General features: G+C 35.0%; 1 protein-coding gene across 1 annotated transcript in view; it reads left to right on the top strand.

Moving 5' to 3' along the window:
• LOC107587606 (TOX high mobility group box family member 2) overlaps positions 1–20,792 on the top strand; it is a 99,996-nt gene extending 79,204 nt beyond the window's left edge. The window contains exons 4-8 of the mRNA XM_016275457.1: positions 7,297–7,527; positions 13,054–13,134; positions 17,013–17,399; positions 18,695–18,831; positions 19,713–20,792. Coding sequence (XP_016130943.1) covers positions 7,297–7,527; positions 13,054–13,134; positions 17,013–17,399; positions 18,695–18,831; positions 19,713–19,755 — 879 coding nt within the window. The 3' untranslated portion in view covers positions 19,756–20,792. The remainder of the gene's footprint in view (positions 1–7,296; positions 7,528–13,053; positions 13,135–17,012; positions 17,400–18,694; positions 18,832–19,712) is intronic.
• Positions 20,793–21,053: the final 261 nt, after the last annotated feature.

Here is a 21,053-nt window from a genome sequence, read left to right as displayed (position 1 = left end):
GAGAGCTGAAGAAATAAAGGCTCCTCAGAAGATGTGAGATGTTCTGGAGGCTTGTGAAGATCATTCCTCCGCTGAGGAACAGTGAAAGTAAAGCTTCTGGAAACAAACGCTCCTCAAAAGATCCTGAGGATCAGATTTGAGACTCTAAAACATGATTGATGGAGAATCAAGTAAAGCTGAGCTGCTTCAGTGCAGTAAGTGTTCATCTGGAGATATTACTGCAGTTATTCTGACGATTACTTGATCAAAATCAGTCAAGATTTGAGACATAAAGCATGAGCTGAAGCTGGACGTTTGTACAATTACACTTAAAGAGCTTTTACTGGATTGCGTGCGGCAGGTTCATCAGCATCATGTTGATCATTTAGAACCTTAGAAATTAGGCTTAATGGGCGTTTAGGCTTTATATAAATAGTTTTTACTAGATTTAAGCATAACTTTGTCACTTTTCAGTAAATATATCTTGTTTTAAGAATAATAAGTTGGAACCATCTCTGTATTTCACTCCATAAGTTCATGTTTCTTTACATGTAGGTAACATAAATCATTCCTGCCAATAAACAAGATAAATATAGTCACATGGCCCGGTCCGAACAGCATCACCATCCATCCCCCCATCAAGGATTATACCATTTAGTAATTAGCATACAGTACCTATGGCAACCGCTAACCTTTGTGAGACTGTTTCATGATGTTTGTACAGCCATCCAACCTGCTTTATACTCTCTCTCTGTCTCTCTCTCTCTCTCTCGCTCGCTCGCCTGTTTTCTTTTTCACTCTCACTTATCGATCAGTTTCTCTCGTTCTGTCTCTCTGCAAACAGACGGCATTAAAAACAAATATTCAATATGTCATCTAAATGTGCAGTAAGCAGGCAGCAGACAATATATTGTTTGTTTAACGATTCGCGCCGACTGCTTTGTCTAAATTGACGGTAAAGAGAGAAGTCGTTTGCTGAAGGTGCACGTCTTTATTCTTTTGATTATAACCGTGACTCCAAATAAATTGAAAGCAAATGTGGTTTGGAATAACAGGGCCGGGCACGCTCTCACAAAACGCTCACTCGTTTGACGATTTTCTTCGCTTAGAAATTGTTTATTTAATGTGAAATATGAGAGGAATGACTTTATAGTGTGAACGAAATAATACAAGTCTAATGTTAAAAGAAAAGACATCTGAAAGACTGTGGATATTGATGATGAAATCATTCAAAACAACTTTTTTTAATCTCTATTTTGGTTGTCTTGTTGTGTTATTGTTTTGTCAATCTTTCTTATACAGCTCTTTGGTTGGTTTTTAAAATGTATATAAATAAATAAACTGCCAACACTTTAGTTAACATTGATTAATGCATTAATGCAACTAACAATGAGCAATATGTTTGTTCCAGTGTTTATTAATCGTTGTTAATGTCAAGTGAAAGTTCATGTTAGCTCAGTTCATTAAATAATATTAACAGATTAAGCTCTTGATTTTTAATAATCTGTTAGTAAATGTTAAAAATTAACATGAACCCCACTGTACACTGGTAAATTTTCTTTGTAGTTAATTGTGAAACTTGGCAATTTTTGAGTGAAACTTTTTTTTTTATTACAGTTTTAGAAGTATTTTTCATTATTAGTTCATGCTTATTAATGCCGTTAACTAATTTTAACAAATGAAGCCTTATTGTAAAGTGTTACCAATAAACTAAACTAAAATTGCTTTATTTTAATGAGTGTTATTTTGAAGGTACACCTACAAAAATTGATGTAGAAACCATTTTTATCCAAATAATTAAATAATTACAAAACATTGTTGCACATTGAATTAAACTCTGAAATAGTATTTTCTTGTAATACATCCTCCGGTAATCTTAAAAAGACAAGCTATGCAAGTGATTATTTTGTTGAGATGCTTTTTGAAAAGCAGTGATGAAAGGGAAATGTTGAAATATTAAAATACAAGAGTTACAGATGCTTCGTTTGCTTTGAGAGAAACTATAGCAAATGAACTAATGAAGCAATGGCTGGCTTCATCTTATGGATCTGGAAAAGAGTATTTGGCGTGCATTCATTCACTGTATTCTGGTTGTATTTTTTGCACAGCCTTTTCTCAGCAAGAAACAGGCCGGTAATTCCAATCAACACTATCGAAATGATATTCCGAATTTCAAATGGGACGAAAGCGCTGCAATGATGGTTTGGAAACAAATAGCATAAATTATTCAGCGAGTGAGCGAGAGAGAATAGACTGTGATAGATTGGTGGTTTTGATGGAGTCATCCTGCTACCTTTTGTCCCAACAAATGTTCCAATCACAGAATTCGTCCGTAATATGAAAATTTACTCAATGAGCCCATTGGCTTCACTGGCCGTCTCGCTCTCTCTCTCTCTCTGTCACTCTCTCTCTCGCTCTCTCTCTCTCTGTCACTCTCTCTCTCGCTCTCTCTCTCTCTGTCACTCTCTCTCTCGCTCTCTCTCTCTCTCTCTGTCTCTGTCTCTCTCTCTCTCTCTCTCTCTCTCCGCCCTGTGCAAACTGCATTTTGGCCACAGTTCATTCTTAGCGATGTCCCTTCTGAAGTGGTATTTGCTTTATATATGGTGATTTACATGAACTGTTTCTGCATATATGATTTATTTACTCATGTGAAGGTCTCATGTGGTGAATTCTTACTGTTGTTTTTAGTTGTCAAGTCACTATTGTGGTTGCTCTGGGATTCTTCCGGATTGAGCACCAATGGCGTTGTGGCTTTCTGAAGTAGCTTTGAAATTCATGCTGAGAGGAGTGTGGTTGATGACTTACTGTAAATGACGCTTATCTATCTAGATCTCTCTCTAATCTGTTTATGATATAAGTCAGGTTGAAACTATAAAGGACACTTTCAAAACCCCAGGGTTCAGATGCATTGCGATTTTGGCACAGCGTTGTACAGTACGTGTTTGTGTGAACGTATATCAGCTGATAAGAGATCCGCTTTGTAGTGCAAAAGTCATTATACCTAAAATTAACTAAACTAGCCAACGATAATCAGACGGCCGCTTCAAAGGGTGAGGGAAGAAGCTAGTGTCTTTGTAGATCGGCCTCAATTGGTTATTTCTTTTCAAAATTCCTCCGAGTAAAGTCTGGTCTTCTTCTCTCACCCTAGATGCCGATGTTTGCAGGGCAATTGGGCGGTCATTACCCCCGCGCCCACCACAGCCCCATGCTAAACCCATCTGCCCGGATACTGCCCCACCCCATGAGCGCCCTGTCCCAGCTCAGCTCTCAGATTGGCCAAGGCTCCTTTACACACGGTTCCCCATCATCGTCAGGAAGTCAGTCAGCCACGCCCTCCCCCTCAAGCTCCGCCCAGGAAGAGGATGCAAAGTACCACTCAAAGGTACAAGAACGAGAACAACAAAGCGCTGGCGTTTTACAGGCCGTTCAGCATGAAAATGCACGTTGGCGCAATAGAGAGATCTTGATTATACTTTACAGGAGCATTTGTTAATGCATTAGGTTGCATGAACTAACAACACTTTTACAGCCTTTCTTTCAATTTATAAATATAATATCGTTCTAAATTGTTAATTCATGTTTGTTCATAATATATTAACCAATATCAATTTATATAACTTGAAAGGTATTAGTATATGTGGAAATTAACATTAACCATGATTAGCATGCTGTAAAAGTATTGTTACTTCATGTTAGCGATTACATATCGAAACGTGTTGTAAAGCATTAGTGACTTTTTCATCAACGATTGTAAGATTTACACTATTTTTTAAAAAGACATTACTACTTTTATTCAGCAAGGATGCATTCAATTAATCAAAAATGACAGTAAAGCCATTCATAATGTTAGACAAGATTTCTATTTCAAATAAATGCTGTTCTTTTGAGCTTTCTATTCATCTGTGAATCCTGAAAAATAAAATGTATCACCGTTTGCACACAAATATGAAGCAGCACAACTATTTTCAACACTGATAATAATCAGAAATGTTTCTTGAGCAGTAAATCAGCATATTCGAATGATTTCTGAAGATCATGTGACACTGAAGACTGGAGGAATGATGCTGAAAATACAGCTTTGATCACAGCAATAAATTACATTTTAACAGATATTCACATAGAAAACAGTTATTTCAAATTGTAAAAATATTTTAGAATTTTACTGTATTTTTGATCAAAAAAATGCAGCCTTGGTGAGCAGAAGAGACTTCAATCTATATATAGTAGCTCTTTCGTCACTTTTCGCCATTTCCATGGTAACTGAGGCTTCTCTGATTGGCAGGAATTTGGCTATTAAACGCAAGCAAAGTTAAATTCACATTGGCTACAGGATCATATATCATCAGTGAATTACCTCAGATCTCATGGCAGATCTGTCTCGAAAGGTTTATACGTTATCGTTAAAAATCTGTTCCTCTATGGAAAAGAATTAATGTGATTTTTACTTCCGTAATCCGTCTGCTGCACTCTATAGAGGAGCATAAACGGCAGACTTTGAGAGCTTTGAGAATAATTTCCCCTCTTTATTTAAAAGCAAACGATTTTCCGTGTGTCTCAATAGTGTTTACAAATCTCGGCATTTTAACTTCACATCTTGACGTCTTTTGTTCACTGTGATTTGTTGGCAAAAACATTACTCTGTTTCTCTCTCTCTCGCTCTCCCTCTCTAGCCCTCTTTTCATTTTCATTGTCCCAGAAAACCAATTACTCCTGCTTGTCCGTCATCCTCTCCTTTTATTGGAAGTGTCAGTTTGAATTTAATTTGAATGTTGCATGTAATGCACAAGGCAGCTCGAAATCCCTCATTATCGCGACGCTGCATGCTTAATTGGATTGGAGAACACAAAGAGTGAATTAACTTACATGATGTTTAAATTACATTGTTCTTCAGCGGGCTTGTGGAAGAGTCCGGCCTAATACAGTGCAAAGGCCGGTGCATTTATACCTGGTCCGGGTAGATTTAAAAAGCCAGTCAAAATAGTGTAAGAAGTGTTTCAGTCAGCCTGAAATCCTGGTGGATTTTAATAATAATGCCGTCTGGACAACGGGAACAATTAGCGCATTTCATTCCCGTCGGTATTTCCTTTGCAGGAAATGCTTGCAAACACAATTCTGCTCATTGACACGTACAAATGCACGCTAATGCATTTAAACTCTGTGACACCGGCACAAACACATCCATCCTGCGTTTCATTTTCCTCTGGAATGTGCCGTGCACTCAAGGATGGCATATGAGTTTGTTTGCGCTTGATTAAATTCAATGTATATAAATCCAAAGCATTTAATGGCTGGATTCCAGTCAGTTTCCAAAGTGCATGTGCTGCTTTTTACCTTGTGTGTGCGTCTGTGTGTATATGCATTCATGCATGTGAACATGTGCTTTTGCATGCATTAATTGAATCCTTTAGTTTGTAAATATACAGCTGTGCACATATAGGCGACGTGTGTGCGCATGTGGAAAACATACATACAAGTCATGCACATACTAGTCACTGTAATGCATGCAAACTTGATTTCATATCAAACACAAAACAACACAATAAAGAGCAAACATTCCATTCTCAGTGCTGCCCCAAGTGGCGCTGTAGCAGCATTGACATGAATTATCTTCTTCTGAGGTTTATTTCCATCACAGTCAGTTAAGAACAGGCATTGCACTATACTACATAGTTAACATATGTTTGGATTCAAATGAAAACCTCACTGCATTTTGGTGCACACATCTCATGACAGATTTGAGAGGCACATACAGTATGCTCCAGTCAAATGAACATTTTTAGTATGAAATTTGATTAATTCACACTGACAGCTTCATTTTGGACATCTACAAGTTTAGTTTCTGTGTTGATTTATTTCCATTTGGAAATTCGGTCTTATTCTGTAGAAAATTTTATTGAAATAACATTTGGATAAGCCCCTATAAACATAATGATGTCCATTTTGGTCCATTTTCCCAAAAGAGAAAGTCTGTGAATTTTAAATGTATTTATTTATTTTGTTCACTTTTAGTACCTTAATGATATAAGGTAAATGCAACAAATGTCCAATTGTAATATGTATATCTTTATAATACATTTTTATTATATATTTTAAAATATATTATATAGTTTTGTTGTATGTTTTTGTCATTTTTAGTAGCTTTTATATAGATTTTATAAATTTTTAATTCCGTTTTAGTTTTAGTTATTTTAGTACATACTGTAATGTTAAATTAATTTAAAATGAGAAATTTTGTTATTATATATATATATATATATATATATATATATATAATGTATTTTTTTTCATGTTACAATTTTGTAAAAAAAAATGTATGGTTTTAATTTCAGCGTTAGTTTTAGTTAACTATAATCCTGGTCAAAACCACATAATTTAAGAAAGTAAGTTGATTGATTTTAATTTCATGTTGACTTTACAACTCATTTTGATTCTAGTTAATGACACCAGTGTTGTTTTATGTGATCATCATGTAAATCACATGTAAAGTCAGACGTGTATGGAGATTATACAGCGGCCTGTTTTAATGGAGCATCAGCCAGCCTTTCATGCTACATTACATCTCTTCAAATTATTTTTGTTTCTTTTGCTACATTGAAAATGCTGATGAGAGAATGATGTTATCTAACCATCAAGTTCTGCCCTAGAAACCTCTTTCACTCGTTTGCTTTAACAAAGTGGTATTGTTCCTCTGTTTCTTACCACCTCTCTCTCTATCTCTGTTTATATCCTCATTTAAATAATGCAATTGTGTTTCTTAATTTTAAATGCACAGCGGTTTTAAATTAAGAAATGTGTATTAGTCAGACATGAGATGATGCAGCACTGATTCAAATGGGATATTAACAACGTCTGCTGGACTCTCTGCATTAAGAAATCAATTTCAGTCGCAATGTTTCAGAGCTCTGAAGAGAGTCCATGAGCTGTCAGAGCAGATTACGGCGCTGTCGCTTGACTGAAAGCATTCTGGAATTCAGTGCATCCCATTTTTATTTCATGATGTTTGCAGATAAAAGACACCCCGCATTTGCATAGCCAAACACGCATACAGTATGACTGGAACAGCAGTGCATGTTGGGAGACACAGGCTGTGAGTGTAGATGCACTCGAAGAAACTTTAGATATCAACAAACTGCACATGCATGAAATATTTCATTTCATTTTCATACTCTGCTCTTCAAACTGAACTAGAATGACTTCCAGCATTGATTTGTAGTCACAATGTCTGAATGCAGCAGTGAACTGTATTTGCTGAATTGCATGTCTGGTTGTGGCAAATAAATGCATCTTCACTCATTTAATTTCTCTCTTCGCCTTCAGATCACAGGAGAGAAGCGACCCTCCTCTGACATGATGAAGCCCAAGCCCAAACCTCAGAAGAAGAAGAAGAAGAAGGACCCCAACGAGCCGCAGAAGCCCGTCTCAGCCTACGCACTCTTCTTCAGGGACACTCAAGCCGCCATCAAGGGGCAGAACCCCAACGCCACCTTCGGAGACGTCTCCAAGATCGTGGCCTCCATGTGGGACAGTCTGGGAGAGGAACAGAAACAAGTGAGTAGATTCAGAACTAGGGTTGCAAAAATAAACTTTCCAGGATTTTTTGGAATATTCCAGGGATTGTTGGAACGTTTCCCGGAAATCTACCGAAAATGTTCCACCCCTTTGCAACCCTATTCAGAACAGCGTTTTGTAGCTCAGAAGCTGTTCTTTTATTGCTCAGGAGTTTTAGTTGTACAGTATTTCATTAAAGTACCAGCTTTGTCTGAGATGTTTGTACTGTAGAGTGAAACAAAAACAAAACCATGGATGTATTTGGTGGATGGATGGATGGATGGGATGGATGGATGAAAAGATGGATGAATGGGTGGGTGAATGGATAGATGGATGGATGAAAGGATAGATGGATGGGTGGATGGGTGGATAGATGGATGACTGAATGGGTGGATGGATGAAAGGATGTATGGATGGATGAAACGATGGATGGATGAAAAGATGGGTGGATGGATGGTTAATGGATGAAAGGATGGAGTAGATGGAATGGATGTATGAAATTATGGCTGAAGTGAATGGGTGGATGGATGGATAGATAGATTGATGGTTTTGATTAAATTAATGCATCGTTGCTGAATAAAAGTGTTTTTTTCTCCTCAAACATCTGAATGGTAGTATCTATAGATAGATTGTTCTGCAGTCAGTTGATTTGTGTTGAGTGATTCTTTAGTTTGTATTGATGTGCATGGGAACATATGTGTGTAAGTGTGTGTGTTTGTGTCAGTAATGAGCTTTGTATACAGTAAGCTCGACTGAAGTGTGTGTGTGTGTGTGTGTGTGTGTGTGAGGGCTGCTGTATTTTTAGCATATCCTCTATAACACACGGCTGCTATTGTATGTCAAATAAGAGCACCTGCCTCGGTGACAGAGTGCGGTGTGTTCACCCTCACCGGCTGATATTTCTCCCGCTCGCTCGCTCGCCTTTTTTCTTCTTCTGAGAGCTGCTGTGTCCTTTTATTTGCAGTTAATTTTTGCCTCCTTCACTCTCTCCTCTTCACCATGAATCTTCATTTTGCCGCTGACACCCTTGAATGTGAATTCCTCATTTCTCGGGCTCTTTTTATTTATATCTGTTGCCTGGTGATTCGATCATGCTGAGAATACGAGATTAGCCATCACCCGGCGCCCTTCAGTTCCCCTCAAGGACATCTGCTCTCCGAAATGTTATTGTTTGTGCATTTTAACCCTTCGGCGGCTGGAAAACTCAGAACGTCTAGGCTCCGTTTGGTTTGTTTCCTAGCATAATAAGGCTTGTCCTTGGCATCTGTTTGTTGTGTTTATTTATCTGGGATAACAAGGTGACTTTTTCTCTCATTCTGGAGAGAGTTGTGATTGTTCCTTCGTGACTCACCTCCGCACACATCTGTTCTGTATGAGGTCATGAGGACGCATGTCCCCGAGGCACGTTTAATTCACTGATTAGCGCTGGTTATGTCATCTTTCGCTGAGATCATCACCTGCTACTGATGTTCGGCCCAACTAGAAGTGTAGAAAGTTCTGCAGGATCGAATGTAGCAGCTTTCAGTGAACGTTTGGCTCTGTTTCAATCCCTAGTGAGACCTAGACAGCATGTGTGCATTAGGCTGCTTCAGAACTCTGTTTGGCCAATGTGAATGTGCTAGATGTGAGTCAGTAGGGCATGGTTCCTATGCTATTCATGTTTTAGAAGGCTGTAAAAATGATTTACGCAAGTTGTAAATAAAATATTGGAGTAGAAAGAAGAAAATAAGATTTAATTCTATTTCATAATTTCACATTTAATTCAATGTGTTACTTGCCATTTTATTTATGAAAATGTTTCAAAGTAAATCCTATACCATTTATATATATATATATATATATATATATATATATATATAGAGAGAGAGAGAGAGAGAGAGAGAGAGAGAGAGAGAGAGAGAGAATGCTCATAATCAAGGGAAGCTAGGGTAACATTATTTAAATTTAATTTTAATTAAATGGCAAACCTTTTTCACAATAAATCCTACACTAAAATAGTTATTTTTTATTTAATTTTATTTAATTTTATTTAATTTTATTTTATTTTAGAGCTCCTCGGGAGTTCATTATTACAAAAAGCGACGCCACCTCGTTCAATATTTAACCATCGCCGCGCAAGGTCACTGACTCGCGTCCGCTGAAGCTGTTCATGTTTAGGGTCTGTTATTTTTGTTGTGTTGATTAAATGTTGGGTGAAAATCTACTTCTCGGTGAAGGTTCAAGCGTGCCGGCGGATCCACAGTTACAGTCATAATTAAAAACCTGAAATTTACACTCACAAATCAACTATAAAATAAGAAACTATAAGAACTAGACGAAGCTACGGCTACAAGCTACATTTTTTATTTTATTCTATTTTATTTTATTTGTATTGTTTTTTATACATTTTTTGTTTTGTGTTATTTGCTGTTTTATTGTAAAAAAAAATTGTCAAATGTACTATCAATTTCTGAGTGAATTCTTTTAAGTAAATCCTACAGTAAACACTTATTTTATTTATTTTTATTTTATTTTTTACTTTATGTAGGGTTTTTTTATTTTGTCATTTGCTGTTGTATTGTAATTGTAAAATTTACAATTTCTGAGTGAATTTTTTAAAAGTAAATCTTACTCTAAACACTTATTATATTATATTTTTAATTTAATTTTTAATTTAATTTTAATTTTATTTTATTTGCTGTTTTATTGTGCCGTTTTATTTTTAAAATTGAACAATTTGTGAATTTTACTAGCAATTTCTGAGTACATTTTTGAAGTAAATCCTAGACTAAAACATTTATTTTATTATTTAATTTTATTTATGTAACTTTTGTGTCACTAATACTAAAAAATAGGAATTACTTGTAAATGCAAAAGAATCAGCCAATAGTTGTCTAAGCAAAGAATTTTATATTCAGCAATATTGCTGAGGTGTTAAAAGTTCATGAGTTCCCAGCATGCATTGCAGCATGAATAAATGATACAGAATGAAGCATTTTACATTTAGTGAACAAACCGTTTCAATTTGACAAAACAAAGTAGTGTTCCTTTAAAACCAGCGTTTCAACTAGATCTACTGCTGATGAGGGCGTTAAACAGTTGCTTGGTTTTGAGGCCAGATTGTGTTTGTATTCTCAATCCATCTGTGTGTTTGCTTGCTGTGAGTGTTGTATGAACATGTGCGTGTTTTATTTAACGTGTCGTTCCTGCTGTAGGTGTAGAAGTTCATAATTATTTACTGATTAGAGCAGCTTTAGCGCTCCAGTCATAACCGCTTCACTAACAGGTTCTTGTGTCTTTTATATTTAATTTTATTCTATTTTTTATTTTGTTTTATTTTATTATTATTATTATTTTATTTTAATATTACAGTATTTTATAATTATTTTTCTCTTTCTAGATAGATATACAAACAAGTTTTTGTATCTTTTATATTATTTTATTTTATATTTTATTACGGTATCATATTATTTTAATATTACAGTATTTTATAATAATTTGTCACTTCTAGATAGATGCACAAACAAGTTATTGTGTCTTTTATAGTTTTTGTATTTTATTTTATTTTATATTATGTTACTGTATAATATTTTTTTATATTGTTTGATCATTTTTATAATTTTATTTTTTGCCTGTGAATCTCAAGATCATGTCCAGATATATTCCAGATGATCTTCACATTTATATTTAATTTTTTGAAAAATTGTGTTTTAAATAAAGATTAACTTTTGTATTTTTTTTTTGCATTGTGACATTATTATCATGAAAATGTGGCACATTTCCCCCTAAATTCCCCTTACTGTAATGTGAAAAAATGGCTATATTATTTAAATTACACTGAAAGTAGAAGTGTCGTAAACTGTAGAGACACATGTGAGATTTCCGGCTCTTATTTTAAGAAAGCGCTTGCACTCCATATAATCTCATTGCTGTCTCGCAGACAGAATTGAGATATTCGGGAGATCTCATTTGTGTTTTTTCTTTCCTGTGGGACCGCAGCCATATTCATCTTGTGAAGTCAGTTTCTCTGCTTGTGATTTAACGTTGTCTTCTGGATGTGTCTGGAAGCAGCGTGACGTATTTTGTCACCATTTTAAAGCGTGTTTCCCCTCATCAGCTGAAATCATTCTGATGTCCGTCCCAGTTTCACAGGGAATTGGCTGCACTTGTTGCCAAAAAGAAATGGAAACCTTAATTCTAGAATGGTGAAATGATTGACAAGCAATTACATTAGCCTGCATTGCATTGCATTTACTTTGTTTGCATGTAAATTCAGTCCCCCAGCCTTTTCTTTCCTTTTCTTTTGTGCCATTTCTTTAATGTGGGATGTAGACTTAGAAAGCTCTCTGGTTTTCTAATGGACTCCTCAATATGATACACATACATATGATTTTGTTTGAAATATGTAGTTCATTTACTTGCATTATGACAACTGCATTTACATTCACATGCAATATACAGCGACATGCATTGTAAAAAAAAATAAAAAATTGATTTTCTTACTCAGTATTTATGCTTAAAACAAGAAAAAATATCTGTGGGGTCAACTGAAATAAAAGTGTTAACATGACTAAAACTAAAACTGAAATAGATGCAAATTAAATTAAATATATAAAAAAACTAATAGCAACATGACAAAAGCACATAATAAAATTACTAAAATGCAATATGCATGCAATATGCAACATGCAATACATTGTAAAAAAATATATTTTCTTATTTAGTATTTATGCTTAAAACAGGGAAAACATATCTATCAGTGGGTTCAGAAATTATAACTTAATTCAAATTTTTGTTAGTTTTGAGCACATTGTCAGATATTTTTTCTTATTTTAGGTTTAAACTCACTTAATTTTGAGACATTTTTCAGAAAACAAGACAATATCTGAATGATGACTTGAAATAAAACAAACTTTAACTAAAATAAAAAAATATATAAAATAAATGTATTTCAATGCAAAATGCAACATTTGTCATTTTAATTGAGTTTACCTTGATGTACTAAAATAACTAAAAGTAAAACTGAAATGAAAAATTAATAAAAACTATATAGATATATATTTTTAAAAATGCAAAAAAAAATTAATAAAACAAGAAAATTACTAAACTTCAACTAAAATTAAAACAGAAAATAAAAATATTTAAAATATTAATAAAAGCTATAATAATATCTAAATAATACTAAAATAACACTGATTTATACTAGAAAATAAGACAAAATCACTGAGCAAGAAATGTTTTTTGCTGTGTATTTTTTATTTATTTTTTTTCAACTTTTTTTCTCCACTGAGACATTAAAGACCTGAAAGAGACTGGACTAGATTTTAGATAGTAAGTTTAGGCTAAATTAGCGTGTATGTTTCAGATGCATGGGGTTGAAAGTTGTTGACATGACAGGTGCAAAGCGAAGGTTAATTCTTCATATTCTCGCATTACGTGTGTGTGTGTGTGTGTGTGTGTGTGTGTGTGTGTGTGTGTGTGTCTGTGTCTGTGTCTGTGTCTGTGTGTCTGTATGATTATTCATAGTTGTGTTTCGTCTCCTTGCAGGCATACAAACGGAAAACAGAAGCAGCAAAGAAGGAGTACCTGAAGGCCCTGGCAGCGTACCGAGCAAGCCTGGTTTCCAAGGTAACGGACAGGTTCACGTCTGTGATATCTGTAGGTCAGCGCTGATGTTGAGGGGTCAACATTAGACTAAAGATCTCAGCACAATCTCATGGGAAGAGCCGTCAATGCAAGACTGCTGCTCTGTGTGAATAGATCAGACAAAAAATTTACTCTTCATGTCAGTCCATCATATGACTTTATAAGAAATATAGAGCATATAGACTACTTTTATGACACTTGTATGGTGTTTTTTGAGACCAGTGTTGTTACTGTCAACTAAAGCTAAAACTATTGAACACCATTGTTGTTTAATAATGTTAAAATATTGTTGTTAAAATAAAATTTAATGAAATATTATATGAAAACTTAAAGAAATGTTGCATTTGAGCAAATAACAGAAAATACGTTGAAGTATTAAAATGACTACAATTAAAATAGATATAAATTAAAGCTGAAATATAAAAAGTATATAAAATAATATAAATTAAAAAATGACAAAAGCACTTAAAATTACTAAAAGTTAAACTTAAATTAAATCTGAAATATAAATAAAAAAAAATTTTTTTTTTTTATATGTTGCATTGGCAACTAGCTGAAAATAAGTTTAAGTATTAAAATGACTAAAACTACTTTACTAAAACTAAAATTTAATAAATAAACTAAATAAAAATGTATTTAAATTAATTAAGCTAAGTAGAAATATAAAAAAGTTGTAAAAATGGCACATAATGAAATTGCTAAAACTTAAACTAAAATTAAATCTGAAAATATAAAAATGTTTTTAATGTGTTTTAAAGTGATAGTTCAGCTAAAATATGATGAATTTGTCATCATTTACTCGCCTTCATGTCAGTCCATCATATGACTTTATAAGAAATATTGAGATTTTAAAGCTTTTATGATAAGTTTGTTGTTTTTTGAGACCAGTGTTGTTATTTTTAAAAATTAAAACTATTAAAACCTATTTTCTTTCATTGAAATAAAATAAATAAAATTTAAAAGAAAAAGAAAAAATTTAAAAAGTTGAAATTAAAATGACAAAAGCTGAAATATATATATAAATTAAACCTAAACAGAAATATAAAAAGCAATAAAAATGACAATATATATATATATATAATAATTAAAAAAAAAAAATTCCAAGAATGCCATATAAATAATCCCAAAATACCACTGTGACAGATATGATGATTATCAACTGATGTTGCATAGTAAAGAACCTTGTAAAGATTCTTAAAACAATTCTCCTCTTAGGTTTGGAGTGACATGAGAGTCAATAAATGATGACAGATTCTTCATTTCTGTGTGAACAGATCCTTCAGACGCTCATTCTTCATTCTGTTGGCACGCTCGTGTATACAGTCCCAAAAATAGCATCATTAGCTCACACCTTATACATAATTGTGTCAGTGATATTCATCTCTGTTATGTTTCTGTGGTCACTAACTGTTGTTTTAATCTATTAGATTGCACCGCCTGCGCGATCCATAAATCGACTGCTAATTCGCGAAAGCCGTTTGACAGATTCAAATGAGCAGAAATCAGCACGATCTGTCGTTTCATCGCATACGTTCATCTGCATAATAAAACGCAGCGATTTCAAACCACTAATTTTACATTCATTGTTTCTCTTTTGAAAAACGCAAATTGCATTTTCATGCTAAACACTCTCCCTCCTTTTCCATACCACACTCTCGGAGCTCCTTGGCCCAAAACAAGAGCGCTGATTAAGCCGTGAATACAGTATTCATCAACCTCGGAGGCTTTTATTAAACGCCTTTCTCGTCCTTCATTGCGTATAATTAAATATTTCGTCAAAATCTGTTTTTGCCAGATGCTTTGATTGATGTGTTTGAATACTCTCATGCATTGAAAAGGAGGAAAATATGATAGAAAAACGATCAAATCGACATCGTTTTCACAGCTCAAAACTTGAAACGCACACTCATGAAAAAACTCTTTTTAGTCATAAATTAGGTTTTTTATGTACTTTTTTGTTGGCAGGATGAAGAGTGTATTTGAGACTAAAGCACAAGAAGAATGGGTGGGAAATGTGAAGTTTGTGAGTGTTTAAACTCATGCACCTGCTACTATTCTAGTAGGTTTTAGATAAATTTATGTTTGTGGAAAAGTACATTTTTTGGACATTATATTTTTAAAATCAGAATAATATGTCATAATTTCATCTAGTTAAGAATATCAGAGATACTTGAAGGGACAGTTCACCCAGAAATCAAACTTCTTTCATTATTTACTCACCCTTGACTTGTTTCAAACCTGTATGAATTTCTGTCTCATCTGGAACTCAAAAGAAGATATTTTGAAGAATGTGACCAAATGGTTTCTGGCACCCATTGACTTCCATAGTATTTTTTTCCATACTATGAAAGTCAATGGGTACCAGCAACCAACATTCTTCAAAAAAAAAAAGTGTGTTCAATAGAAGAAAGAAGCTGAGTAAATGCTGACAGAATTTTGTTTTTTGGGTGAAAATGAAGAGTAAACCGCTCATATGGTGTGTGAGGATGTACATTCAGGACCTGGACAATCTCCACTTGTTTAATTTAAAGAGAGATGTTTGAAAATGTCAGAAGCAGATGTACTCGCTCAAATAGTGCTCGCTTTCCCATTTGGGTTTCGTTTGTTTTCTCTGCGGACGCGGATTTGTCCCTCGATCTTTTCATGTCGATCAGTTTAGATGTTCTGCTCGATATATACGAGGCGTTATGATGGTGACAGCTGATGAACACGAGCGACTGGCCATCACGCACTGGCATTTGAAATACATATTGCCATTTGCGATGCATGCTCCTGTGTAAAACAGTAATGAAACAATGCTCTGCCATAAGCGCATGCTCTCAGCTTGACAAATCACAGAGAGATGTGTTTGTGCGATTGCTGATAGTTTTCCCTCTCACTGTGGTTCTGCTGCTCTAAACACTGACGATCCTGCACGTGTTTCATGAGTTTGTTGCACAACCTCCTCAAGGACAATGCTCATTTATTATTCATTTAATTAAATTATTCTCTTGAAATTTATCAGGAGAAATAAAAATAGATGGGAATGAGTAATTTGATGAGAAACGTTTTGAGATCTTGCAGATTTGGATCTTGGAAAATCTGAGCACAGCATGAGATGCCTTTCTTAAATGCCGTCCTTCATTGCATATAATTAAATATTTAATCAAAATCTGTTTTTGGCATATGCTTACACTGATGTGTTAATATGCATTGAAAAGGAGGAGAATATGATGAACTATCTGAGAAGTACAGTAAGAGACTTAATTTTGCCGAAGAGAGTAAAGAGATCTTGTGTCTCATTTCCATTGAAGTAAAAGATGGTTTTCTCAAATCATGCTGGAAAAGGTGAGCAAGTTTTGGAGTCTGTGCCAATTCTATATTGAAAAAATAAATTGTGTTTAGAAACAATTTTCTCTCAGAAATTGTTAGTAAAATTCACAATTATTTACAAATAAATGTCAAGTAACATAATTAAACGTGAAGCAGAAACACTGAAAATTGTATTTTCTTAATAATCTTTGTTTTATTTACAACTTAGAAAAATCATTTTTTACCGTGTAAGACTATACTTCATGTCAATTTCTCACTCATATTGTTCTACTGACAGTTCCTAATGACAGTATTAAATCAAATCCACATTGTTTTCACATCTCAAAGCTTGAGAAGATGATGCATCATTTTGGTCATGAATTCGTTTTTTATGCACTTTTTTGTTGGGTGGATGAAGAGTGTATTTGAGACTAAAGCAGAAGACGAATTGGTGGGAAATGTGAAGTTTGAGAGTGTTTAAACTCATGCACCTGCTGCTGTTATATAGTAGTAGTTATATAAACATGCATAAATATGATGTGCATGTTCTCTGTCTTTCTCTCTGTCAGACCTACAGTGACCCGGTGGAGAGCAAAAGCGCCCAGTCTAGTCAGCCATCATCACACATGATGGGTCCCAATGCCCCCCTGTACAGCGTCCCGCCCCAGCCCTCCTCCCCGTACCTGGGCCCCAGCCCCTTCCCCCTCTCGGACCTCCAGAGCTACGCGGTGGGGGCTCCCAGACACGGCCTGCCCCGTTCTGCCATGCTGCCAGCACTCAGTGCCTCCCCTCCAGCATCCTTCCAGATCAGCCCTCCCCTCCACCAGCAGCTCTCTCTGCACCAGGGCTCCCTCCTCAACCAGCCAATCCGCATGCAGCAGGTCCAGTCGCAGCCAATCATCTCTCACCAGATGGGCCTCCAGGCTCCGCTGCACTCCCCACCCCCAGGACAGCAGGTTAGTTTGCATGCTGGGAAACGCAGCACGTGCTTGTGTTTATGAGGGGGCACACAGCCATTGAATTATGAGCCTAGAAATTTGCCAAAATGTGCAACTGGATCCCATAAGGCAATGCAATCAGCTTGACCTTCCATTTCCAGCGTTTATATGATTTTCTAAATGCAAATGACATGTTTTTTCCTTGAAATTATTATTGGCATCATTTGCTCATTTAAACATGAGGTTGCATAATACTGTCTGGCTCTTTACTGTTATTGTTGCATAATGCATAGTACATCACATACTAAAATAAGCCGTATACAATGCAAACTCTTCAGTATGCAGTAAACAGTACTCTAGTGTTTCATTGTAAACAGCCCTAGAAATGTTTATTGTTGCATAGTGCAAAAAACAAAACAATGTATTATTATTGCACACTGTTCTTAATTTTTATTTATTTATGCAATATACAACATATCCTCCATTCCAAACATGGCCATAGTAACATTTGCCGATGCTACAGTTGATCTTACAATAAAAAAAACAACAACATTTATTGTTGCATAGTGCCAAAAAAAACAACTGAATGCAGTATGCACAGTATGCAGTGAATATAACTCTAGAAATGTTTATCATTGCATACTGCTCTTAAAAATATATGCAGTGTGCAGTAAACAGTATGGTAGTTTTTCATTCCGAACTTTCCAATTAAAAACGTATTTTATTGGAAAAACCAATGAAACAGTGTATACCTCCTGGTTTTTGTTTAAGACAGTAATAGTGGTGTTCAGAACTTTAGCAGGAACGAATCTTGTTGGGAAAGTGTTGCCAAATGAAGTTGTAAAAGGACAGGTCATCTTAAGCATGCAGTTAGCGGATGCAGTGTGAGGTGAAATGAGATGAAGTGAGAACTGGGGTGGAGGATGTGTTGTTTTGGAGGTGTTGTCTTTATCAGAAGATGTTGTGTGAAGTGAAAAGGTCTGATTTTCAAAAGCACCATCAGTGTTTAGCACCTTCCTGCAGTGAAGCAATAAAAGAAAACATTTTATCAACTGTTGAAAAGAAGTGAGAAACAAATTATAGGTTTATTTCTTAGAATTATTTTAGAATGTAAGTAAAATTTTTAATTAGCATGCTTTACTTCTTTTTTTGAATTTGTTTAAAATTTAGTGCACCAGTTTAGTATGTTAAGTATGTAAATCAGGGCCACACACTTACATTGCATTGGCGAAGCATTCATGTTTGCATACTTGCATTTGTTTCTTGCAAAAAAAAGGCTGATAATATATGTGTGTATTCTCTCTCTCTCTCAGGGATTCTCTCACTTACAGTCCGAGTATCAGAAGAGCGTGGGGGAGTCTCAGTCTCCAGGAGCTCCGAACCCAGTGGGCCAGAACCCCGACTGGGACAGCGAGTACTGCAACCGGGAATGCGGCGGAAACCACTGCAGGTAAACAGTGTGTGTGTGTGTGTTTGTTATGATGTTAACTCTGCTTGTCCCATGAGACGTGTGTCATAGTATCAGGGGACTCGGTGAGCATGTGCAGGCAGCATGTGTGTGGTTTCAGAGTTGTGCGGCATTAATTATTTATTGTTTAATATAACAATGCAATGCAAAAATAAAAAACACATACAATAACAAAGTTAAAAGACTAGTTCACCCTCATGTCATTCCAAGTCTGTAGTCAGTGTTCTAAAGTCATATGAGAGATCTTAAGAAAACTTTGAGTACTCTGCATGAGTGTTATGGATTACAGTAATCCATTTAATTTTTTTTCCAAATTCTATTTTGTTCTGTTTTAATTTTTCTGGATTCCATTTTTCCCCGTTGCAATTTTTCTGGACTCTGTTTAATGGCTAAATTAATACAATTTAACAACAATTTATTAAAAGTTTATCAAAAAATAAATTTTTAGGGCTGTATGAATTACGTTTTATTTTTTTTTGACCAAATTTAGTTTTCTGTTGTTTTGTTTTTTTTTTTGTTTTTTTTTTCGGATTCCATTTTAATGGTTTAATTAATAATCAAAAAGCATTTCTGATTAATAAAAACAGTTTATTAAAAATATATTAAATTAAAACTTAATTAACAAGGAGGCTTTTTTGGTTGTATGGAAACAAGCACCTCAGACATTTTGCCTAATATCTTTATTTTTGTTCATTGGATTGGTTTGAATTTTGGTGTGTAGTGTCATGAGGGCGAGTGAATAATGACACAATTGTTATTTTTTGCTAAAAAATTTCTCAGGAGAACTTTTGGAGTTTTCTTTTTTAAAGCAAGACATTAAGGTTTTCCTGATTAACGCTCATTTGTTTCTCATTGTTTCGCAGTGGCAGTATGATAGGCAGGGATAAGCCACTCTACCTCACTTGAAGCAAGACAAGGAGAATGGAAAGAGAAAAGATGAAACAACACCAGGGAGTCCCCCGCACCTCTCCACCCTTCCCAGACATCATCAGTTTCCCTCAGTGTCATTTTTCATTCGTTTTTAGAAGGATGTGTGTGTGTACGCGTTCTGAAGACTACTAGTGATCCTCTCATTTTTACCAAGCACTTAAAAATGTACAGGCCTCTCCGCCAGAGATCTCAGAGAGCACTCACCCCATCTCTGAATAAACTTAAAAGAAAATGACAAAAAAAGATGTATATAACAAAAACGAAAAAAGAAACAAAAAAATGCCCTCAGGGCAAATGAGCTTTAACTAAAACAGAGGAAAAACTCTCCTCGTAGTTTCTCAGTTACTTTCCTCCTGGTCTCATTTTTATTTTTATTTGATTTTTTTGTTTTATTGTTGTACTTTTATTTATTTTCTGCTTGCAACATAGCACTTCTTTTGGCCGATAACAGGTCCTTTACTTTAGAGAAAATACTCTTCTGAGGGCGATACGTTGCTGTTCAACTAATGCTCTGTGAATTTTACGCAAAAAAATAGACAAGAAAAAAAGAAATAAGTAAAAGGAAAAATTGATAAATACAAGTTCTTTTTGTAATTTTAAAGACCCACGTAGGTCTTTGTTGATCTGTCACAGTGTGATTGTAAATATCACTTTTTGGGGGTCAAATTGGGCAGATGAAGTCCAGATATTTTTTCTTCTTTAATATGACATAATTCATTGATTTGTATTTTAAATGGTATTTGTGAATGCGTGCTGGTATGAATGAGCGTGTGAGTGTATTTGTTGCGTTGTGTAACTGAACAGCCTGTGCAGGTGATATCAGAAGAGTGTTTCCACACGTACACAATCTTGCATTAAAATCTGTGCTCAATGGTGTGATTTCCCAAAAAAGATCCATGGCAAAAACAATGACAGACTGCATGACCTGGCTCTCCATTTAGGCTCCCCGATTCATCGGAGACTAATTTTTTATTTTGAAGCAAACTCCTACATGACTTAGTATGGAAGCCTGTTTCCTCCACTGAATGCAAAATAAAAAAGTAATCATGACTTTTTATCTCACAATTCAGTTGCACTTTATTTTACTGTACGTGTACTTACATGTACTTACAGTGTACGTACCCAAGAAAGTACTGGTAATATAAGGTAACTAGGGTTAGGTTTAGGGGTAGGTTCAGGGTTAGTACCTAGTTATTACCTAGTTATTGTAATTACTACAAGTACATAGTATGTACATGAGAAACAGGACTGTAAAATAAAGTGCTACCCATAAT

The sequence above is a fragment of the Sinocyclocheilus grahami genome, unplaced genomic scaffold (genome assembly GCF_001515645.1).
Source record: "Sinocyclocheilus grahami isolate Dianchi unplaced genomic scaffold, SAMN03320097.WGS_v1.1 scaffold94.1, whole genome shotgun sequence".
NCBI classification, from domain to species: domain Eukaryota; kingdom Metazoa; phylum Chordata; class Actinopteri; order Cypriniformes; family Cyprinidae; genus Sinocyclocheilus; species Sinocyclocheilus grahami.
This window is presented reverse-complemented; position numbering and strand designations above follow the sequence as displayed.